This window comes from Protopterus annectens, chromosome 2.part1 (genome assembly GCF_019279795.1).
Source record: "Protopterus annectens isolate FY-2018-M chromosome 2.part1, PAN1.0, whole genome shotgun sequence".
In the NCBI taxonomy this organism is placed as follows: domain Eukaryota; kingdom Metazoa; phylum Chordata; order Ceratodontiformes; family Protopteridae; genus Protopterus; species Protopterus annectens.
In genome coordinates this window covers 773790271-773816881 of record NC_056729.1, presented here as the reverse complement: position 1 = coordinate 773816881, position 26611 = coordinate 773790271, and the positions used below count along the sequence as shown (strand labels likewise).

Here is a 26611-nt window from a genome sequence, read left to right as displayed (position 1 = left end):
ATGCATAGCACAACCAGAAAACTATAATTCAAAGTGGAAAGGGGATGATGTTGAAACAGGGGGGACGCTCAAGAAACAAGGGGAGACTGGGATTTTGGATGCAGTCTTTTAAGGAGAATAACAAAAATCATACAGAATAATCTGATATTGTTAATCTTCATTCATTCCTTACTGATGGGTGTCAGTTCTGTCCTAGGAACTGAGTTGGCTGTTATACCAAGCTCATGCCAGCCAAAAAACCCTCAAGCTAAGCTTAGTCATAGTGCCCCTCTCTCTATCACCTCAGATCTTCTTTGCCACATATTGCATCAAAACGTGCCAAGGCAGCTCTCAAGATAAGTTATTAGATTTCTTATCCTTTCTTAAAAATTTTTCTTCCCTAACTTTGATTGTTTAAAGCTGTTAGTTGTTGTTTAGAGTTTGCTACCCTTGTTTGACTGTTTGAGTGCCTTTTTCCCTTTCTTTACCAAGGTTTTTTGTATTCTGTGTACCATAACTGGTACAGGCTTTACCTTATCTCTGAGGTAACAGTTATTACCATTGTTGGTATCCCCCCCTCTCCTTTCTCTTTCCTGTCTCTTATATTCTTACTAATACAAAAAAAAAGTCCCCCCTCTACTTCTTGACTTTGTGAGCATGTGTCATGTATTTGCTCGGATTTTTAATTGTAGGACAAACTCCACCTTTCTTGTGTGTGATTATGGCTGAAAAGAAGGGAACTTCTGGTTTTAAGCAGTGTGATCAGTGTAAGAGGAAAATGCCTAACTCAGATGCTCATTTGTCTTGTGCATACTGTTTAGGGGTCGTACATCTAAAGGTTCAGCCCCCATGCGACATATGTAAATTTCTCATACTTTAATGGAAAGGAAGAAAAAAATTATTTTTAAAGATCTCCTAAAGACCCCCTTTTTGGAGGCGATTTCTGAGATGGAGGGCTCAACCCCTCCAAAGAAGTAACACAAGAAGAGAAGCCACTATCTCCCTGTTTCTCCTCATACTAATGACTCAAAGTCAACAATGGAACCGAAGGCAACACTTTCAAAACTGGCACCAGCAATATCGGCACTGGGGCTTTCAACCACCTCTATGGTGCTATCTTCTGTTCCAGGACTTCAGCCATCAATGATGGTGCTGGCTTCGGCACTAATGGTTCAGTCTTTGTCTATGGTACCATCCCCGGCACCAATGCCATAAGTTTCCCTCTCGGTACCTGACTACGGATCCATATAAAATTCCATCTCCAATGGCACAATCTATAACTACTGTACAGACCACCCAAAAATAGTTTTTCCAATACCAGTCACTGCCTCCCTTATATATCTTGCTGGTCCTTCAACCACAGTGCCAAAAAGAGAGATATTGCCTCAGACGCGATACTCCCCATCAGCAGATTCCTTTTTTTGGACAGCAATATTTATTTTTTTATTTTATTTTTATTTATTTATCATTTGTTGACCGGGAAAGTCCGACTAGGTTCCACAGAGCCTGTTATAACCCCTTTTTAGATTGACCTGCTTCTCCATCAGGGATGTCAATTCACTTCTCCAGGAACCTTATGAAATTTGAAGTAGTGAGACTAGTGGATCAGCTACTGGTGGCCAGAAGATTTCCAACTCCTTCCAAATCCTCCCTCCCACCTGGAGCCTAGGATTTCTCTCCACTGACTCCACCGTATGTTCCTCCTTCAACCTCCTTGGAGTTATCAGAGCCCTCCACACCAACCCCGATTCCAGTATCAGCTACTTTGGTTCCATTGGTAGACCTTACCATGGCACCGGAGCCTACCTTATGGACATTGACTCATTTGGAGCCGAGCCATCCTCAGGATCGAGACTGATCCACTGGCACCATGTTCCCTAGTATGGCACCTGTTTTTTCTATGGTGTCATCTACTAGGGTTCCAGCTGGCTTGGCAGAACCAAGATCTCTTGTGGCACCTTCCCTGGGTGTGGGCTCATCAGAGTGGGGTGTGACCCCAGTTCCAAGGTTGTCTTTATTGGTTCCAGGCCCCCCATTCCTCTTCAGGTGGGCCCATTATCCAGGTGATGGAGAGGACACTAGCCTCTGCAGGCACTCAGGTGGTCTCTTTGGTGCCAGAGACCCATATATATCTTTCGTCTGAACTGCAGCTGACACAGTCCACTACTCTGGGGCACCGGGCACGGAAACCTCAAGACACCCTTCCACAAGGTACCCACTCTTCAGAGTCCTCCTCAAACATTTGTGCTGAGGAGGTGCTTCACAAGAGATTGTGCAAGAGGATGCAAGTGCATTCCCCCGAGGAGTCTCTTACCAAAGATACAGACTATGACAAAGGGGAAGGTTCTCCCCCTGAGGATGTCTCCTTTGGAGACACTAGAAATTTTAAAGTTGTGGGGAGACTGGAAGTACACCAACCCTTCCTCTGAGGAGTCTGTGTTCTTGTAGTTGTTCCGTGCTCGGCCCTCAACTTCTTGAGCGACCCCAACTGCAGATGACCTGGTTAAGCTCATCACACACCACACCTAGAGGAATCCTGACACTGCTGAACCTATCCCCTGGATACCATACAGAATTCTTTCTGCACCAGAAGACAACCCGCACTGGTCCAAAGGCCTACCAGGAGATGCTATGGTGGTGGCGGCAGCCACTAAGAAGAACCTCACCAAGGAGAGCCCTACTGCCCATCCCCCTAACAGGGAGTCTCAGACAATAGACAGGTTAGGGAACTGGGTATACTCTGGGTATACTCAACCTTTGCTATTTGGTCCTTGAACTACTTGGCACATTTTACCCGGCTTCAGAGAGACCTAATATCAGAACTCTTGGAAATCTTGGCAGGAGCAGTGTCTGATGAGGTACATAACAAAGTTGCCTCACAGCTTGCCACCCTGGAATCTATTTCTAACTCATCCATGCAGTTGATTTCACATACTACCAAAGGGGTGGCTAGAGCAGCGGGTGCAGGCGTTGTCATCAAACGTCATGCCTGGATGCACCTATGTGATTTTGTGGATTCCTTTAAGTCTTCCTTTCTCAATGCTGCCATGGAGGCCTCTTCTCTTTTTGGCTTGAAGGTAAAGGACACCTTAGTCAGGTGTGAAAAGGATGGTAACACCCTGTCTGCCATGGGAGTACATTTTTCCACCCCCGCCCCCCAATGTTCCTACTCTAGGAATCAGAGGAGCAGAAAAATGTGGTACAAGAAAGCCCAGGGTCCTTTTCATGACACAAGTGGTGAGTTTGCTCTCTGGGGCAGAGGGAGAAACTCATCTGGAAGACACTCCTTCAGAGGCAGAAGGGGTCTGCGTAACCAGGGATCCAGAGACTCTTTTGCTGGACAGCCCTCTCAGCAGTACTGAAGAATGGCCTGATTGCATATCTCTGGAAGCAGTTGGGGGGGCATTTTTCTCTGAAAACCTTGCCTGGCAATCCTTAACCACAGATTTTTGGGTGCAGATGATAATTACCAGAGGTTATCACACCCCCTTCGATCTTTACCCGAGGCCACAAAGGTGAATCCCTGATGTTCCACCCAGTCAGAGGGATGTAGCAGTACAAGAAATTCAAAAACTGCTTTAAAAAACAGTCATCCAAACAGTCCCACCAGACCAGACAGAATCCAGATTTTACTCAAGGTTCTTTTTAGTGCCAAAAAGACAGAGTACTGGAGGCCAGTCTTGGACCTCAGCATCCTAAACAAATGTGTCAGAAGACAAAATTCCAGATGGTCATGGTTCAGTCTATCCTTCTGTTTCTGGAGAAAGATGATTGGATATGCTTGATAGATCTTCAGGATGCATATTACCACATAAACATTAACAAATGCTCCAGAAGATTCCTCCACTTCTGGCTGGGAGACATTCATTACCAATTCCAAGCACTGCCTTTTGGTCTCTCTACAGCCCCCAGAGTGTTCAGCAAATACATAGCTGTGGTAACAGCTCAATTTAAACTGCAGGGATTCCGGGTGTTTCTGTATTTAGACGATTGGCTCCTTACTGGCCCCACCAAGCATCTACTGGTTACACCCTTACATTACACTTTACAACTAGTAGCAACCCTAGGGATCTCAATAAACGAGGAGTAGTGGAAGTTGACCCATTCACAAACTCTGGAATTCATATGGGCAACTTTCAACACCCAATCTTGCCTAGTTTCCCTCCCACTACACAGGCTAGAAAGATTAAGATCCCAGATCCGGATAATACTCTCTCAGGACAAAGTTCCAGCTCAGGCAGTGCTTCAGCTATTAGGATCTATAGCTGCATCGATTATGATAGCTGCCCTGGCAAGACTATACATGAGGCTTCTCCAGTGGCTTTTACTAATGCAATGGTCTCTCCCTTTTTTATTTCTCCAAGTCTTTTGGGTTTCTAATACTATGATCGGAATGGACTCCATTCCTAAGTCAAAGTACGATTAAAGTTCATAAAATAAATATTGTTTCACTCTTTAATGTCAGCCAAAAGTGCTCTTCACAGCACCCACAATGTGCCCAGAAATTATCCTTTTGCAGTTTGTATAGAGTTATATGTATTGATAGCGTATCTAAATAAGATTTTAGACTCTTTTTATAAGACCCATTGCTCCTACTACTATTGGAACTATTTGGGTAGCTTTCTTCTACATTGTTCTAATTTCTGCTTGCAGATCCTGATATTTTATAATATTATGTCTCTCTGTGTGCAGGACACTGTAGTCACTGGGTGTGGCAATTTCAACGATCAATGCTACTCTTGCTTTCTTTTCCTGGACCACTATATCCAGTTTTCAACATCTGTCTTTTGAATTGTTAGTACTGGATGATCCCATGTGATGCAAACTTCATCATTTTCTATGATGCTTTGTGGCTCATGTTTCCAGTACTTTTCAGCTACTTCAAAACCATAATGTTTACACAATCCCCAGTGCAACAGTCTCTCCATGTTACTGTGCCTTTCAGTATACAGTCCTTCTGCCATTAGTATGTCACAACCAGCAACGAGATATTCAACTGTTTCCAGTTCGGTTTTGCAAAACTTACATTTGTCTGTTTTTCTCACATGTTCAATGGACTTTGTAAACCAGTGTGTACGTAGCCCACTATCTTAAGCTGCCAGTATTAACCTTTCATCTCTTGGTTTGAATTCACCTCTCCTTAACCATTCTTGTGTTTGTTCCTGATCAACATGAGGTTCTTCCAGAAGTTTCCTATACTTGCAACTATATTTATGCATTTTCCACATTTCTTGCCTTTTAATTTGATCCTTCACCTTATATTCTTTATTTTGTTTTTTCACACATTCAGTTGATGCCTGATTTCTATTCACTTCCAGTCCAATTTCCATTCCTGCCTGACACTGATATGCTTCTGCTAGATTAAGCAGGGATGTCATCTTAGATTTATTCTCCTCATGTTTCAAAACATTCACTATGTTTGGGTCTCGTGAGGTCAGCAGATATGTGTGTAGTCCCACGGTTGCAGATCTGCACATGTAATCAATTTCAAGGCGGCTCATCCCTCCTTTGGAATGGGGAATATATAATCTTGGTATGCTCTGATTTTTATAGATCATTTGGTGAGCATGAAGCATCCTTCTTGTTTTAATATCTAATCTATCCAACACATTTTGGGGCCAATCAATCACTCCAAAACTGTAAGTTAGGATAGGAAGAGCAAATTGGTTTATTGCTTGGATTTTGTTCCTAGATGTCAATGCTGTTTTCAGGATTAATTTAAGTCTTCTAAAATATTCTTTACTAAGTTATACTCACATTTGTTCATGTTTTATTGCTGATCCTTCTTCAGTTTCCAAGGATTTATACACTCCCTCTTGCTCAAGTTCCTTTATATCACATTCCTGTCCCAAACTGATATTTTCCTGGTGCTGCAGTTTTCCTGCTTTAAAGGTTGCTTTTGCACATTTATCAAGGCCAAATGACATTATAATATCATCTGAAAAAGTTTTGACAACCTGCAGCTGTTCTTTCAGTTCCTTATCTGATGAGCTATACAGTTTAAGTCATCGACAAATAGATGAGAAGTCTTTAGACTTTGTTGTTTTTTAGGAGCCAAATTGTAGCCATGGTCTAAGCCATTAAGTAAACAGCTTAATTGGTTAAGGGCAAAGCAGAACAGCAACAGTGACAAGAGAGTCACCCTGGAATATCCCCCTTTGAATTGTTATCCCTGGAATAATAATTTGTCCTTTATCATGGTTTAATTGCAAAGTGGTCTGCCATTGTTTCATGGTCACTGTAACATAGTCCATCAGTGTAGGATGTATCTTATACATTTTTAAGCAATTTTTTATCCATGAATGTGAGATACTATCAAATGCTTTTTTTGTAGGCAATCCATGCCATATTTAGATTCTTCCCCTTTTTACAGTTCTCCACTATGACTTTATTTAACAACAAATGATTCTTTGTTCCATATGACTTTGTTTTATTGCCCTTTTGTTCTACTGCCATAATTGAGTTTTCTTCTAAATGGCTATAAAGTCTGTCAGCATCAATTCCCATGTATAGTTTACATGTCGTTGGAAGGTAAGTTATTGGTCTATAATTTCTGTGGTAGCTTGCAGGTTCACTCTTAAGTAGGAGCATTGTTTTACCTGTTGTTAGCCAGATTGGTGTCTGTTCAGGGTGTGCATATAAATAGTTTTTACTCATGGCTAGGTCTTCATGCAAAGATGTTAATACTTTTAACCAAAAGCTAGGCACTGCATCTGGGCCTGGAGTTTTCCAATTAGAGGCTTTTCTTAACTTTGTTAGAATCTCTCTGGCTGTTACTTCATCCCATTTCATATCCTGTACCTTTAAACTTCTTATTCTTTCTTTTACTTTTTTATCCATTTTGCATCTTTGTTGTGTTCCACATGACCTTCATAGATACTTCTCCAAAATACATCTATTTCTTCTTTTTTGGCAGTCTTTCAATTCATTTTACCTTGTTTCCCAATTCCTGTAAAACTTTTTTGGGTCATCACTAAAATGCCTATTTTGTACTTTTCCTTTATATTTATTTGTGTAGCTTCTAAGTTTTTCTGCCTGTGCTGAAATTTTTAATTTATTATTTGTGATAGTGCATGATAGATCCTGGTCTGTTCTAATACTGCACACTGCTTTTATCACATCTATCTTTCTTAGTATTTTGTTGATCTATTCCCTCTTCTATAGTCTTCTAACAGTGACACTTCTTGTCTTAATTGCTTTATATGTTTCTCTATTCGATACTTACATGATGGTATTCGATTTCTCCTCTTCCTTTGCCTCAATACCCTATGCTCTTGTTGTAGAACTTTATCAGTTATTAATTTAGCTGCACAGTAACATATTCTGTTTACTTCTGTTATATCACGAGTCTCTATGGACAGTCCTAATTACTGTGTTCATTTGTTTTATCAGACTTCTGACTTTGGGGGTTTTATTGACCTTCTGCAGTCTATTTCTTTCATTGATTTTAATATATCTATGTCCATTAAATCAAGCAACTCTTCCCTTGGTTCATTTTTTTCAGACAGAGGGCACATCTTTTGTTTTTGACTTCCTGCAAGCATTCTATAGAAACTTCTATAGCATCTTCCTGTGGCACCTTGTCTTCAATTTCATCCTGTACTATCCGTTGCTTTGTCATATGGGAACTCACTGGCCTATCACTCCTCAACATTGACTGCATCAGAGGTTCTGCATTCTACTGTTCCTTCCCTTGCTGTCTAGCTTTAAGTGAATGTTTATACTGGTTTTCTGTGGAAGGCTCCAAAATATCTTGATATGGCACCTGACCAATTGCTTCCTTTTCCACTGGTTTCCCCTTACTTTAAATATCTGTTGCTCTATCCTGTTGTGGTTCTTTCTGCATTAGATTTTCTACACTGAATGCTTCACTTTACAGGTGTTCCATAACCTCAGTTTCTGTTTCTTTAACTTCTCCATTACTGATCTTCTTTTCTACTTTTTCTCTTTGTCTTCTTATTTTTTGTATTGTAAGATTTTCCATATCTGGATTCCTTTGCCTGTATTTCTCTTCAGATATCTTTGGTGCTGCTCTTTTGTATTGGTTAATTTTGCTTTCTCCTTGGCATAAATATTACACCATAATAAATCTCTTTTTCTTTCCCATGTCCATATTTCTTCTTCAGATGTCACCTTATCTCCCTGCTTCTCCTTACTTTGGGGACCCACTAGTCTCCATCATGCTGTGATGCAGTCTGTGTTAGACTTTCTACATTAAATCCTTCACTACACAGACACTCCATAACTTCAACTTCTATTTCCTTAATTTCTACTTTACTAATCTTCTTTTCCACATTCCATCTTTGTGATATTAATTTTTATTGTGAAATTTTCCATATCTGGATGCCTTTGCCTGTATTTCTCTTTGAATATCTTTGTAACTGCTTTCTCTATATTAGTTAACTTGGCTTTCTCCTTTGTATAAATATTGCACCATATCAAATCTCTGTTTCTTTCCCATGTTCATATTTCTTTTTTATACTTTTCAAAAATGTTTGGGTTTTGTTGTGTACATTTTCAAACTTCCTCAGATGCTTCCTTTTCCAAACAGAGTAAAGTTTCTTTATCTATATACTGTTTCTCAAAAATCTGTTGTATTATTGAAAGCAAATTTTTATTTGAAGCATCTAACAGTTTTTCCTGTGAAATGGTCTCTCCCTTTTTAATTGCTCCAAATCTTTTGGGTTTCTAATACCATGATGGGAATGGACCCCATTCATAACTCAAAGTACAATTAAAGTTAATGAAATTAGTATTGTTTCACTCTTTGATGTCAGCCAAAAGTGCTCTTCGCAGCACCCGCAATGTGCCTAGTAATGACTCCTTCTGTAATTCATACAGTTATGTGTGTTGGTAGCATATCTAAATATGATGGTAGACTCTTTTTTATAAGACCTGTTGCTCCTGCTACAATTGCAACTATATGTGTATCCTTCTTCCACATTGCTCTCAATTCTGCTTGCAGATCCTGATATTTTATAATGTTGTGTCTCTCTGTATGCAGGACACTGTAGTCACTGAGTGTGGTGATTTCAATGATCAATGCTGCTCTTGTCTTCTTTTCTTTGACTACTATATCTGATTTTCTAGCATCTATCTTTTGAATTGTTGATAATGGATGATCCCATGTGATGTAGAATTCATCAGTTTCTATGATCCTTTGTGGCTCATGTTTCCAGTGCTTCTCAGCCACTTCAAAACCATAATGTCTGCACAAGCCACAGTGCATTAGTCTCACCACATTATTGTGCCTTTCAGTGTACCCTCTGCCGTTAGTATGTCACAACCAGCAACGAGGTGTGCAACTCTTTCCGGTTCGGTTTTACAAAATCTACATTTATCTGTTTCTCCCATATGTTCAATGGACTTTGTAAACCAGCATGTATGCAGACCACTATCTTGGGCTGCCAATATTAACCTTTCATCTCTTGGTTTGAATTCACCTCTCCTTAACCATTCCTGTATTCGTTCCTGATCAACATGAGGTTCTTCCAGAAGTTTTCTATACATACCACTATATTTATGATTTTTCCACATTTCTTGCCTTTTCATCTAGTCCTTCACCTTATATTGTTTCTTTTGTTTTTTGGCACATTCAGTTGCTGTCTGATTTTTATCTACTTCTGGTTTGAGTTCCATTCCTGCTTAACAGCGATATGCTTCTGCTAGGTTAAGCATAGAAGTCATCTTAGATTTATTCTCCTCATGTTTCAAAAATTTCACTACATTTGGGTCTCTTGAGGTCAGCAGATATGTGTGAAGTCCCATGACTGCAGATCTATACATGTAATTCATTTCAAAGAGGCCCATCCCTCCTTCGGAACAGGGAATATATAATCTTGGTGTGCACTGATTTTTAAAGATCATCTGATGAGAATGAAGCATCCTTCTTGTTTTAATATCTAATCTATCCAACATGTTTTCCAATTTTATTCAACACAATGGTCTCAGTCGTTTTTAATTTCTCCAAGTCTTTTGGGTTTCTAATACGATGACGGGAATGGACCCATTCCTAAGTCAAAGTATGATTAAAGTTAATGAAGTTAGTATTGTTTCACTCATTGATGTTAGCCAAAAGTGCTCTTCGCAGCACCCACAATGTGCCCAGTAATGACTCCTTCTAGAATTCATACGGTGTTATATGAATTGGTAACATATCTAAATACAATTGTAAATTTTTTTTTATAAGACCAGTTACTCCTATTTGAACCATCTGGGTATCTTTCTTCTACATGGCTCTCGTTTCTGCCTGCAGATCAAGGTATTTTATGACTTTATGTCTCTCTGTATGCAAAACACTGTAGTCACGAGGTGTGGTGATTTCAATGATCAATGCTACTTTTGTCTTCTTTTCTTGGACCACTAAATCCAGTTTTCTAGCATTTATCTTTTGAACTGTTGGTACTGGGTGATCCCATGTGATATAAACTTCATCATTTTCTATGATTCTTTGTGGCTCATGTTTCCAGTGTTTTTCAGCCACTTCAATACCATAATGTTTAAACAATCTCCAGTGTAAGTCTCGCCACATTATTATGCCTTTCAGTATACAGCCCCTCTGCCATTAGTGCGTCGTAACCAGCAACAAGGTGTGTGACTGTTTCCAATTTGGTTTTACAAAACCTGCATATGTCTGTTTCTTCCACATGTTCAATGGACTTTGTAAACCAGGATGCACGCAGCCCAATGTCTTGGGCTGCCAATATTAACCTTTCATTTCTTGATGTGAATTCACCTCTCCTTAACCATTTCTGCTTTCATTTTTAATCAACAAGAGGCTCTTCCAGAAGTTTTCTACACTTGCAACTATATTTACATTTTTTCCACATTTCTTGCCTTCTCATCTGGTCCTTCACCTTATATTCTTTCTTTTTTTTTTTAGCACATTCAGTTGCTGCCTGTTTTTTATCTACTTCTTGTTTGATTTCCATTCTTGTTTGACATCGATATGCTTCTGCTATATTAAGTAGAGATGTCATCTTAGATTTATTCTCATGTTTCAAAACATTCAGTACATTTGGATCCTGTAAAGTTGGCCAATATGTGTGGAGTCTAACGATTGCAGATCTATACATGTAATCAATTTCAAGGAGGCCCATCCCTCCTTCTGAACGGGGAATATATAATCTTGGTATACACTGATTTTTATAAATCATTTGGTGAGCATGAAGCATCTTTCTTGTTTTAATATCCAGTCAATCCAACACTTTTTGGGGCCAGTCAATCACTCCATAATTATAAGTTAGGACAGGAAGAGTAAATTGCTATATGCTTTCCCGCCTCTTCCTCTGATCCCCTTTGACTCATCCTATGTCTTTTCAGATCCACTTAACAAATCTATGCAAACAAGACTTACCTTGGTGAATGAAGTCAGAGAAAGATATATGAAGCCATTCTTTCTCCCCCTCCCAGCCCAAGGCTGTAGTAACCACAAATGCTTCACTGATGGGTTGGGGGTGGGTCTTTTCCATGGAAAGACAGTCCAAGGCACTTGGTCACCCATGGAGGCCAAACTGCATATCAATGTTTTTGAACTGAGGGTAGTGCTTCTAGAAGTTGCAAGCATTCCAGTCTGTCATCCTGTCAGGGACGATTGCTATCCAGTCAGACAACATGGCCATAGTCTGGTATATCAACAAACAAGGGGGAACCAAGTCCTACCCATTGTGTTGAGAATCCATGAGAGTTTGGCAATGGGCAATAACTTCCAACTGCTTTCTGATAGCAATGCACATTCCCGGGGATTCCAACATGATTGCCGACAGACTGAGCAGATCAATCCTGCCTCACGAGTGGTCCCTCAATCCTATCATAGTGGTGAAGATTTTCAGTCGCTGGGGTCAGCCTTGCTGCAATCTATTCGCATCCCCTGCAAACCACAAATGCAGCAACTACTTTGCCCTAATTCCTCCACAGGGGAAGTCCCTGAGGGACGCTCTAGTACACGAATGGCCCAGAGGACTGCTATATGCTTTCCTGCCTCTTCCTCGGATCCCAGAGTTCCTAAAGAAAGCTCTTTGGTAGAGAAGCGAGTAATCCTCATTACACCTACTGGCCCTGACAAGTCTGGTTCCCCTTTCTGTGGCCTCACCTACTACATCAACCATGGATTATGGATCCAACTCTGGAATTGCTGTTACATCCAGAAGGACTGATGCATCCAACCTTATCAAGGCTCAAGCTGACAGCTTGGTTCCAACACTTCCAGTAATCGCCAGGCAAAATAACGTATCTTCCCCTGTACATCACATTATTCTGGCTTCTCATAAACCATCCACCAGAAAACTTTACCTCAATAAGTGGAAAAGATTCATAATTTTGTCTTGAGAGATGGGAATAGACCCTTTTTCAGCTCCACTTGATTTGGTACTGGACTATTTCTCAAACCTTCTCCACTCAGGAGCTGCAGCTTTAACTATTCGCGTACACCTGGCAGCTATCTTTAACATCCACAATGGCTTCCAAAAGTCATCATTGATTTCTCGTCTTTGTAATACCATTTTGACAGGTGTTGCACACATTAGGCCCCCCTTTAAAGAACTAATTGAACCCTGGAATTTAACACTAGTTTTACAATCCTTGACACATCTTCCTTTTGAACCTGCTGCCACTTGCAATGTAAAATTTTTATCCTGGAAAACTTTATTCTTGGTAGCTATTACCTCAGCAAGATGAATATCTGAACTACAAGCCTTGTGCATAAAATGTCCTTACATGGTCTTACATAAAGACAGAGTATCACTCCAGACTAATTCTATGTTCTTACCCAAAGTTATTTCCAATTTGACTATTAATCAAACAATTGATCTGCCAGTCTTTTTTCCAAATTTTTCTAACAAAGGAGAATATTCACTGTATTTACTTGCTGTGCATAGACAATTGCAATTTTATTTGGACAGAATTAAATCATTACGAAAATCTGATCAATTATTCGTATCATTCTCAGGACCAAAATTGGGAGGATCTGTTTCCAAAGTGACACTATCTAAATGGTTGAGAGATTGCATTTGCTTTGTCTAGCAATGCAACAAAGCTCTTCTACCATCTAAGGTCAAAGCACATTTAACCAGATCAGTCACAACATCTGTTGCCTTCCATGCAAGAGCTTCCATGGATGACATTTGTGCAGCAGCAACATGGGCCACCCCACATACTTTTATCACTCATTACAAATTGGATTTGGTCTCCAGGGGGACAACTTCCTTTGGTTCAGTGGTGCTCAGGGATATCTTTTCATAGGGCCCCCCAAGAAATAACATATCTAGGGACCCTGTCCCATCAGTAAGGAATGAGTGAAGATTAACAACATCCGATAAAGAAGTTATGTTCTTGCCATAACATTCCATCTGTGTTGTTGATCTCCATTCATTCATTACAATCCACCTGCAATTCCCCCTCCGAAAGACTCCTGGAGGTTCGGATTCGGTCCTACCTTATGATAAGCTAGTTGCTCAGATGAAGCCTCTGCTTCTTTCTTTTCTCTTATGGGCAAACTCAATCTGAGGTGATAGAGAGAGGACACTATGGGTAAGCTTAGCTTGAGAGTTTTTTTGGCTGGTGCAAGCTTGGTATAATGTCTGACTCAGCCCCTGCTTGCATACACACACACACACTCAGCCCCTGCGTGCATATACACACACACACACACACTCAGCCCCTGCGTGCATAGACACACACACACTCAGCCCCTGCGTGCATAGACACACACACTCAGCCCCTGCATAGACACACACACTCAGCCCCTGCGTGCATAGGCACACACACACACACACACTCAGCCCCTGCGTGCATAGACACACACACTCAGCCCCTGCGTGCATAGACACACACACACTCAGCCCCTGCGTACATAGACACACACACACACACACACACTCAGCCCCTCTGTGCATAGACACACACACACTCAGCCCCTGCTTGCATACACACACACACACACACTCAGCCCCTGCTTGCACACACACACACACACACACACACACACACACACACACACACACACACACACACACACACACACACACACACACACACACACACACACACACACACACTCAGCCCCTGCTTGCATACACACACACACACACACACACACACACACACACACACTCAGCCCCTGCGTACATAGACACACACACACACACACACACACACACACACACACACACTCAGCCCCTGCGTGCATAGACACACACACTCAGCCCCTGCGTGCATAGACACACACACACTCAGCCCCTGTGTGCATAGACACACACACACTCAGCCCCTGCGTGCATAGACACACACACACTCAGCCCCTGCATGCATAGACACACACACACTCAGCCCCTGCGTGCATAGACACAACACTCAGCCCTTGCTTGCATACACACACACACTCAGCCCCTGCTTGCATAGACACACACACACTCAGCCCCTGCGTGCATAGACACACACACACACACACACACACACACTCAGCCCCTGCTTGCATACACACACACACACACTCAGCCCCTGCTTGCATACACACACACACACACACACACACACACACACACACACACTCAGCCCCTGCTTGTATACACACACACACACACACACACACACACACACACACACACACACACACACACACACACACACACACACACACTCAGCCCCTGCTTGCATACACACACACACACCAGCCCCTGCTTGCATACACACACACACACACACACACACACACACACACACACACACACACACTCAGCCCCTGCTTGCATACACACACACACACACACACACACACAGCCCCTGCTTGCATACACACACACACACACACACACACACACACACACACACACACACACTCAGCCCCTGCTTGCATACACACACACACACACACACACACACACACACACACACACACACACACACACACACTCAGCCCCTGCTTGCACACACACACACACACAGCCCCTGCTTGCATACACACACACACACACACACACACACACTCAGCCCCTGCTTGCATACACACACACACACACACACACACACACACACACACACACACACACACACACACACACACACACACACTCAGCCCCTGCTTGCATACACACACACACACACACACACACACACACACACACACACACACACACACACACACACTCAGCCCCTGCTTGCATACACACACACACTCAGCCCCTGCTTGCACACACACACACACACACACACACACACACACACACACACACACTCAGCCCCTGCTTGCATACACACACACACACACACACACACACACACACACACACACACACACACTCAGCCCCTGCTTGCATACACACACACACACACACACACACACACACACACACACACACACACACACACACACACACACACACACACACTCAGCCCTGCTTGCATACACACACACACACTCAGCCCCTGCTTGCATACACACACACACACACACACACACTCAGCCCCTGCTTGCATACACACACACACACACACACACACACACACACACACACACACACACACTCAGCCCCTGCTTGCATACACACACACACACACACACACACACACACACACACACACACACACACACACACACACACACACACACACACACTCAGCCCCTGCTTGCATACACACACACACACACACACACTCAGCCCCTGCTTGCATACACACACACACTCAGCCCATGCTTGCATACACACACACACTCAGCCCATGCTTGCATACACACACACACTCAGCCCCTGCTTGCATACACACACACACTCAGACCCTGCTTGCTTACACACACACACACTCAGCCACTGCTTATATACACACACACACACACACTCAGCCACTGCTTGCATGCACACACACACACACACACACACACACACACACACACACACACACACACACACACACACACACACACAGCCCCTGCATGCATACACACACACACACACACACACACACACACACACACACACACACACACACACACACACACACACACACACACACAAATCCCTGCTTGCATACACACACACACACACACACACAGCCTCTGCTTGCACACACAGATATGATGTCCGGATGCTTTAGACAGGATTTCTTGCAGTCGCTAGCATTTAAAGTGAAACCTCATGCTAGCGACTGCAAGAAATCCTGTTTAAAGCATCCGGACAGCATATCTCTGTGTTTAAACAGGATTTCTTGCAGTTGCTAGCATGAGGTTTCACTTTAGATGCTTTAAAGTGAAACCTCATGCTAGTGACTGCAAGAAATCCTGTTTAAACACTTTAAACAGGATTTCTTGCAGTCGCTAGCATGAGGTTTCACTTTAAAGCATCTAAAGTGAAACCTCATGCTAGCGACTGCAAAAAATCCTGTTTAAAGCATTCGAACAGCATATCTATGTGTATAAACAGGATTTCTTGCAGTCGCTAGCATGAGGTTTCACTTTAAAGCACCTAAAGTGAAACCTCATGCTAGCGACTGCAAGAAATCCTGTTTAAACACACAGATATGCTGTCCGGATGTTTTAAACAGGATTTTTAGCATGAGGTTTCACTTTAGATGCTTTAAAGTGAAACCTCATGCTAGCGACTGCAAGAAACATTACTATGTAGGATGGGGGGCACACCTGACTATTTCTACATTTCTACACAGGGTTGGCGGGGCACACCTGACTGTTATTACATTACTATGTAGGATGTGGTGTGCACTTGTGAAACTTGTACATATTTGCTATGACTTTACTGGTATGTCAGGTACTCCCATTTCATTCTGTATTGATAATTATTATGCTGACTAGAGGCATACCAGTGTACTACAGATCATGGCTTTGGTTGCCCTACATATTATTGTCTGATTTCCTACCCTTCAGAACTTACATCCCATTGCCTGCCCTGCTGTGGTCTGTCTATATAGGCCTTGGGGGGGGGTTAACCATAGCCATCATTCTGGGGCCATGGCACAGGCTCTGTTTGGGTTTATCTACACCTGTCCTGCTGGCTGAGACTGTTGTTCGGTATGTGAACCATCCTGACTGGCTTGTGTGGGTCATATGGACACACATGTCACTCAGCACATTGTCTCCTCACTGTGGGTTGTTCAGCAGCATTCACATCTTCACCACCCTCAGCCTCTTGCACATGTTGTTCTATTTTGCCTGCTGCAGCCCTTCTCATTTTGTAGGTTTGTTTGTTAAAATTTCCATGCTTGTATACACCAGTGGTGTATAGTGTGGGGAAGGTGTTTGCTTAGTTTATAGTAGCTGATACATTTCACCTGCCAGCTATGCTATTTCTCCACAGAGTGCTCAAATGTACACACTGCTGCTATTTCCTGGTTTAACTTGTAAAGAGTGCTAGGCAGGTTTGCATCCAACCCCATGTTGCTCCTAGTCTTGCACCCAGCTGTTCATACTCTTACACTGTTGGGACCTGCCTCACATGCTGGGGAAAACTGGGATTCACTATCCTTCCCCTCATTTGCATAGGATTGCCTGCTAATGCATAGTTACATATCTCACACTGAGCCTCCCCCCTTAGCAACCACTACTCACTGGCCAGGTTGCCTTCTGCCTGCCATTGACTTACATGGCAGAATACTGATTTTAGTTAGTGTGATTATTTTAGGTTTATTGTCTTATTTTCCCCCCGATCCCATTTGCGCGCCACTGCCCTATGCTTAAACAGCCGAGATCGGCAAAAATTTTTTTGTATTGTTTGCAATGCCAATGGCCTTATACTTGGTCATTGGCATGCTTCCTCAATGATATGCAGCTTTTATTTGGAGCAGTCATAGCTCGGTTTTGGATTTTGCAGAAATGTACTTGGTTACTAACCGAGTACATTTCTGTGGATAGCACTAGTCTTGCACGGACTGTTGCAAGCTTCCTGGATTGCACAATCACATCATTTGCACGGATTTCACCTGAAAATGGGGTGATTTGCATACCAGGGCTTTATCCGTGCAAGATTAGTGCAGGAGCACTCATGCAAGCCCCTGCAGGCTGTTCCTGGATCGCATGGCAGACATATTGCCTGCGTGGGCTCCTGCACCATTCATACACTCTGTGCAAGCTTTTGTGAATCCGGGGATGTGTCTAAATATTATTATATTCATAATTACTTACAATCCAGATTGTCTATACTTACAATATCAAACCCATTTCATCAAAACTCAGCTTCATGAAACTTCAGGATGGGCTCTACCATGGATTCTGCAGGGGAAATCAAGTACATGACTGACTGCTGTTTAGCAATCAGCAAAATGTCTGTTGAGCAAACAGTGTCATTTAATCCCATATCATCCAAATGATGGGTTGATAAACTTCCCTGCTTCCCTAAATACAGATCCCTATTTAGATAACACCAATATCTTCTTAATGTTAAATCTTTTTTTAATATTTTTATTGTTAATGCAATTGTATAAAAGATAAAAGTAAAAAAGCATCATCAAGTGATACAACTAACAGACAGGAAGCCACATAATCATACAAGTATGTTTATTTGACTAAACAACATAGGAGCAGTCATTGAATTCCTAGCCATCCTGCAGGAAAGTTTATCTCAAATAAATAACTGATGCCAAAATCATGAACTGAACCTAAATGCCAAAAAAATGCATTATTGTATTATCTGTAAAGTCATCTAACTCAGGGAATAGCCACATAGACAATACCCCCCTAACAGCTAATCCAGTGTCTCAGGATTTGGGAACTTATGTGGACAGTGACCTCACAACAACAACAAGTTTGACCAACATGTGTCTGTTGTTGTAAGAAAGGCTTTCTATATTTTACATCTTATAAACAAAGGGATTGTGTCTATATCTCGGGATGTCATTGTTCCCTTTTATTCAGTCCTCATAGAACCAATTATTGGATATAATGCCCCCTTTGGTATGTATCTGTCAAGCCACATGCAGCAACTGGAATACCCACATAGATATATTACTAAAAGGATACAAGGCCTAAACAATAAGTATTACATGGACCAACCTAAAGCCCTGTCACTATACTCAGTATCCTACAAACTGCTAGGAGGAGACCTTTGTCTGGCATACAAGACATCCTCCATCCCATTACTGGTGGATTTACTGCATATCAGCAATCCAAATGACATCAGAAATACTTGGTCCAAGGATCTAAACCTCTTCTGCAGCATCAACATAATGGTTTGAAGGACCAGGTATATCTCGTAGGACAGACTCCCCATCAACATAAAACAAAGTTCGTCCCTGTCCATGCTCAAGTGCAACTTAGATCTATGGATGAGAAACAGAAAATTTACCCCAGGACTGCCCCTGTATTACTAATAAACAGAGGCAGAACCTAAATGCTTTATCCCATTTATGGAACTCCTCAAGTTATCTATGGTATGACCAAAGGAGAGCCCTCACTGTAGCTAAATATATCAACATTTTGCCATGGTATATTGTTCTTATACAATGGTGTTATTTAAAAATAAAATGTCACACAATTTTACAATTAGATCATTAAATAATGCATAGCCCTTGGTGTTTACATCTTTCAGTTCTGATACAGGTTAGCCATGATGGCTTTAAGGGATATGCATGTGACAGTGAACATGATGGTACATTCATAATACATTGAGCGACTGCAGTTTTTGCCACCATAAACAAGTCAACCAAAAGAAAATTATTTTAAAAAGGTTTTTAATGTTCAGGATAGGTGTGTTTCAGAATAAAATAAATCAAGAATGTGCTTGTAATATATGAGAATTTATTTGCATGAGAACTGCATTAAACTAAAAGAAATGTTCTTCATATGTTTTTTTCACAGCAGCTACAAAAATACTGATGTCATTTTACATGGGTTCAATAGTCACAACAATCTGTTTTTCATTGTGGCTTCCGAGCTCTTTGGTAGAGTAATATTAGATTTTTCATCATGGATTGACAATGTATAATAAAATCCTAACTGCTGATTTCCACAGAATTTTCACTTTTAATGAGTAGATGGTATAGAAATGTGATGTGTGGCAGTTACTGCTTAGCTGTTTGTGTACAAGAAGCAGACAATGCAGTTATCATCAGTCAGAAAAACGTGAGGCATACCAGCTGAAGAATTAATAATAAATGTAAGTATGTCTTATGTCTTATGATGGCATCAGAAGTGTTCTTGTCTTCCTTTTTTGTTTCTTTCAGATATGAAGAAAAAAGCATTGTCATTAAACAAAGTCATCCACCTACTGGATGCTATTTCATTTTGTCTGGAAGTTTGGTGGTTGCTGGCAGCAATATGTGTACAGAGGCTGAATATCACAAAGCAGACTTTTTGAACAGAGTCGACGAAGGCGATCTATTTGGGGTATACATATATGATTATTTTTTTTTATATTGTCTTTGATAATATATTGTTCTTTAGACTAATCTTATTATCAGCCTTAATAATTTAGCACAGTATAAATGAAATGTGGAACAATACAAACACACCAGGGAAGGAAACAGCCTGAGAACAAAAGTAGTTAGAAAAAAGTAAACCCATAAAGAAAGGTACAATTCATGACTACCAAGTAATGCGGGTCTGATATAACAGTAATAATAAAGGAAACCAAAGGCCATGCTTGTAATTTTAGACAATCAGTTAGGCTACACCTGTAATGAATGATTTATGCAACCCGCTTGTTAAATATGTTAAACTTAGATGGATTGTGTAGATTTGTGCAATAAAGAAATTCATGGCAAAATATAAAGTTTTGAATGTGCATGTGGCACAGATATTACACACACACGCACACATGCACACACACACACACGCACATGCGCACACGCACACACGCGTATACACACACACACACACACACACACACACACACACACATACACACAAATATAGATAAGTGGACTCTTCAAGGAAATCCTTATTCAAAATCTAATCAACCATGAGAACAGAAGATGAGGAAATAGTCAAATAGCATGCTTATTGGTCAGATGGTCATATTGCTAAAAGAAGAAAATGATAAACAAGCATCAGTGCTGATGAAATTATATAGGTTTATAGTTAACAGGTGTGTACTAGGCTAACAGCCACTGGCATCTTTTTATGACTAGCAATGCATTCCAAATCTCTGATAAATTCTGGTACCCATGATAAGTGTAAGAAGGGGTTGGGAGATGAAACATTTACAAGCATAGGTCTGAGAGATGAACCATTTACAAGCTGCCTGTTCCCATTAGAGACATTGGTGCCAAACCAGGGATGAATTTCTTGTTCCCACCACATTGCAGGAGTGACTTGTCCCCTTAAAAAAAATATTTTTTCTTTTTGGTTCACCATTTTCATGCATTTAATTTTTGATAAATGGTGATTCAACATAAAAAGATTGTCGGTGACTCTTATGAAAACTGATCATTTATGGAATAGTGCCTGTGTTAAACAAGCAGAAATACTTTGCAGGAAAATATCATGATTGTTGTTTTGATGACATTCTTGTCAGTTGATCACAACCATATAATCATAGGTGTACCTAGTCAGAAATGAGGTGTTTAGTGGGAGAATCTGCTTGAAAAAAGGTTGAACGTATCACTCTATAGTATCATTTGAATGAAACAGTCAGAACCAGTCATGCAGCTTTTATTGCCATTACTTTATTATAATTTCGTGGTGCAGTGGTTACACAGCAAGAGGTTCTTTCGATCCTCGGCTGGGGTGCCTTCTGTGAGTCTGCATGTCCTCCCTGTGGTCACGTTTCATCCCAAAGACATGCTGCAGGTGGATTGACACTCTAAATTGGCCCTAGGTGTGCTGTGGAAGGTTGGGCAAAACTCCACTGCCATTCAATGTGCAGACAGGTGATCCGCTGTGGCGACCCCTAACCGGGAAAAAGCCGAAAGAAGAAGAAGACTTTATTATAATTTCAAATCACATCTAAAGCTGGTTTTCCTCCATTAAACCCTGATACAATGCAAACAGATGCTATTGACAATAAGCATGTACATTTTGCCTTTCTCATTCGAAATGCAGTCTAAATCAGTCATATATACTTTCTTATTTTAACATCAAAAATAAAACTTATTTCCCTCCAAAAGTTGATGTTACCTAATGCTCTAAATGTTGTGACAGAAAGTGAAAATGCAGAGAATTGCAATTTTGCATGCAGCAATTCAAGATTCAGTTGTTATTTTGCCTTTGTAACTAAATATACAGTTAGTTATGTAAGTAGTAAAAAGAAATTAGAATGGCAGAGACAACTGAGAGCAGGAAAACCATCAGGCCTGAATAACTCACTTTGAATTAACTGCAGTATTTCGAACTTACAAAGTCGAACACTCACATTTCCAAAACCGGCAGAAGCGCGAAATTCAAAATACCAAATTACCGATGTTTTGAATTGCTGCCACCGGAGGTCTGGAATGTGGATTTTTAGGTTTTATTTTGGTAAATTTGTGTGTGTTAGTATGTTGGTTAGGGGCTTAGTGTGTGTAAGTGTATGTTGTGACTGTTGTGTGTGTTTGACGAACTGTAAGATGTGCGTGAGTTTCGTTTATGTTACTGTTTGTGCGATCTTGGAGTTAGAATATATAAGTAGGGGGTGTGGGGGTGCAGGGGGGTTTGCCCCCCTGCTTATATGTAGTTTAGATTAGTTTGATTGTGGGAGGGAGTTGTGTGTATGTTTATGTGTGTGCTATATGTCTAGCGTGAGTGCGGGATTTTGAATTTCACGGTTGTGTGTTTTCGAGTTTGTGTGTTTTGGTTGGGTTTTTGGCTTTGTGGTTTCAGAATACTGAAATTTGGGATTTCAGTATTTCAAAATTACAAAGTGGATCCATATATATATATATATATATATATATATATATATATATATATATATATAGATATTGTCATATTTCTCAGAATCCTGGATTAGTTTTTTTTAAAAAAAGAAATTGAAGAAAGAAAAGAGATTAAAGATATAACCCCAAAAGCCTAGACAGGGGTATTTCTTATTTGGCTAAATTACTACCAAGTGAACTCCATGTCGCCTACAAGGCACTAATTCAACTTTGGATCTGTGGCAATATCTAACCCCTTTTAGATGAACACATCTAACACTAGAACTATCTGCTATAGTAATCAGCACATGAATGTAGACCTAGGCAGATCTGAGGAAGGTTTCATTTATTTATTTATTTGCCATTTGTTTACCGGGATAGTCCATCTCGGTTATATAACCCATTTTCAGTGAAGGCCTGGGGAGAAAAGATCCACATTTATGACTTGGTCACACATTTATACAATTGGATTACTTGTATGACATTACACAATTGAAAATTTGCGAACAAGCACTTAGAGTTACTTATATAATACTAAAACATGTCATACTAAACCTTTAGAGTTTGCATTCATTCACAATAGAAGATCCGCTTCATAGAGTTAAGAGTATTTGCTTGATTATTATGACACAGATTGGAGTCAGTCAATCAGAATACTCTGATCTTGGTAAGTACAGGTAGAATGGCAGAAGCAAGAAGGTACATGGTTGTTAATAGATGACTTGGCTTCCAAACTATTACTGAGGTTATTAGTAGATTCGTTTTGGAGGAAGAATCTTAGTGGATTGTGAGGAAGGCAAGATAGAGGGCTAAGGGGATTAGCCTGGAGTTAGGCATGTACATAGCCTTGATTTGTTTAAGTGTTCTTTTAAGGAAGCTTTAAAGAGAGATAGGCTAGGAGTCAGCCTAATGTTTAGTGGCAGGTAGTTCCATAATTTTGAAATAGAGCATGAGTATAGGTATTTTCCTGAGTTTTTGGAAGGTTTGTAGGTTTTGAGTCATTTTTATCATTGGATCAGAGTGGTCTGATGGGTTTTTATTATTTGCTTAGGTTTTCTAGGGCAGGACAGGCAATGGGTTTATAGATTATGTTATGTGTTACAGTTAGGTGTGTATATCTTAGTTGGTTTGATAGTTACAGCTAATTTAGTTCTTGTAGTGGTATACAGTGATGTGCACAGTAGTTGGAGTTTGTTGCAAATTTTGCTACTTTATTGAACATTGTTCCATTTTAGTTTTGGAGGAGTTTTGCTGATTAGTTAATATGCAGGAACCCAAGAATAGGGAGGAGAGCAGAAAAGTTCTTGCCAGGGTGATCTTGGTTGGAGTGGTAAGGAATTGTTTGTTTCTGTAAAAGTGTCCTAGTTTTTTATGTGTCTTCTTTATGTTTTGTTAGATATGAAGGTCAAAGTTGAGTTTGCTATTGATAATGATACGTAGCAGTTTAGTTTCTTGAACATTTTCTATGATAGTTTTGTCTGCTGAAGGATGTTGAGCTGGTCTGGGCAGAGGGTGGTATTTTTGGGGTGAAAAACTATGAGTCTGCTTGTTTTTGGGAGGGGGTAGGAAAAACTGTGCCTCTATGAGCCAGGATTAAATTGCTGTGAAAGATTGTTAGATTTTCTTTTGTAGTTCAAGAAGAGTAAGATATGTACAGATTAAGGTTGAGTCATCTGCATACTGAATTAATGTTCTTGGGAAAGAGGTGGTGTGTAAATTACTGGTGAATATGTTAAACAGTAGGGGACATAGGATCGAGCCTTGGGGAACTCTTTTGGGTTAAGTAGGAAGGGGGAGATTTGTTTAGATCATTTTACTGCTTGCTTCCAATCATATAGATAGTTCTGGAACCACCAAAGTGTGGTAGTGGAGCACCCTAGATTAGATAGCATGTCTAGAAGTAAAGTGCATGAAACCATGTCAAAAGCTTTTGAGAGGTCCAGAAATACTGCGGATTTGAGGTATCCTTTATCACTGGCCCTGTTAATAGTGTCTGTAAAGTACAAAAGTGATTTGGAGGTGCTATGATCTGGCCAGAAGCCATACTGAGTTTGAGTGAGCAGGTTGTTTTGTAGTAGGTACTTTAATAACTGTTGGTGGATACATCTTTCCATTATTTTAGATAGAGGGGATAGTATAGATATTGGGCAAAAATTGGATATTTCAGTGGAGTGCCCCCCTTTATGTAATGGTGTTATGTGCAACTATTTCCATATTGTAGGGACTATGGCTTCTGGGAACGATCTGTATATAAGCATGCTGATGGGTTATGCAATTGAGTCTGCAGCAAGTTTTAGGTATTGGGATGGGAGGTTGTCTGCTGATGTGGAGCAGGGCTTTAGCTTGAGTAGTAGCTTTTTAACTTTTGAGGTGGGTATGGGTTGGAAGGGGAAAGGGGTAATGAGACTATCTGAGCTGTTATTTGTATAGCTGTGTGCTTGATCTTGGATGGTGTAGAATTATTGTAGCTAGTGCATAAGTTTAGGTGGGGGTGTCCTAAATTAGTTTTGGTGGTGAGTAGGTTTGCTATGGATTTTATTAAGTATTTGTTAAATTCTGCTATTTGAGATGGGGGTATTGGCTGAATGTTTGCTCCTGGGTTGAGGAAGGTAATTATGGAGTACCAGAATTTTTTTGGGTTGTGTTTGTGTTGTACCTGAAGGTTAGAGTAGTAGGATTTTTTTACATTTCTTGATTAGTTTGGTTACTCTGTTACTTAGTGTTTTAAAGGTCTGGAGATTTTGTTGGGTTCTGTTATGTTTGCATTTATTTCATGCTGTGTCTCTTTGTTTCATGAGGTCAAAGTAGTCGGAGGTTATCCATGGGGTTTTCCTTTTCTTTACTCTTTTTGTTTGTACAGGGGTTAGACTATCAAGTATTTTCAGGAATGTATATTGAAGTATTGTATGGCATCACTGAGAGGTAGAAATGTTAGCGGTGTCCAGTTTATAGTTTGTAGTAAGTTGTTAAATGTCTATTGGTTAGGTTTAGTTGTATTCCTAACTGATTTTAGGCAATGTTTTTAGAAGGTGGGTGTTAGCTCTGATGGCAAAGGCCAGAAGATGGTCACTTAGTGAGTTTGACAGTGTGCCTGAGGAGGAGAAGTTAGTTGGGTGAGATACAAGGATCCAGTTTAAGGTGCTGCTGCTAGTAAAGTCTTTACTGAATCTTGTTGGGTTTGTAATTAGTTGTTTGAAGCCATACAGATGGATACTTGTGATGGGGGAGTTTGTACTGATGGATTGCCAATTTATGTTCATATCACCCAGGCTGACTGTTTCTATCTTAATGTTTTCAGATGTCCAGTACAGTGTATCTTCCAGGATTGATACATTGTTTCAGAGTGGGATGTAGACTACGATGATAGAGTTTTTTTGTTGTTGTTAAGGTTAGGGTGGCTATTAGTATCTCAGCATTATGGAATGTGGGTATACTGTTTGGCTAGGGAATGATGTTGAGTGTGTAGGAATATAGGAGATCTACCCTCTTACTCTTCTTTTTTGGTCTGTCCAGTCTGTATATGTTGAAGTTGGGGGGGTATAATTTCAGTATCTTTTATGTTGGAGTGTAGCCAAGTTTCAGTTAGGGCTAATATGTCTGGTTTATTTTGTTCAATCCATGCATGCAGGGATGGTTATCTTATTGCATAAACTTCTTAGGGTAATGCTAATTAGGTTTAAGCTTTTGGAGTTTGCTAGTGTGTCTGGTTGATGGTTAGGGTATATGTTTACACTATGTAACAATTTCAATATTAGGTAAGTATATAGTGGGCTGTTTTTAGTTTTGAGGTTTGAACTTAGGATGATAAAATGGGGTTTGGTGGATTCAGTGGTTTTGATTTTGGTGTTAGAATTGTAAGGGA

General features: G+C 40.6%; 1 protein-coding gene across 1 annotated transcript in view; it reads left to right on the top strand.

The window, feature by feature from the left end:
• The window catches only part of LOC122794911, a 221540-nt gene that overhangs the window by 193736 nt on the left and 1193 nt on the right, over positions 1-26611 (top strand). The window contains exons 6-7 of the mRNA XM_044063504.1: positions 20140-20302; positions 23383-23416. Of these exons, the coding sequence (XP_043919439.1) occupies positions 20140-20302; positions 23383-23416 (197 nt within the window). The remainder of the gene's footprint in view (positions 1-20139; positions 20303-23382; positions 23417-26611) is intronic.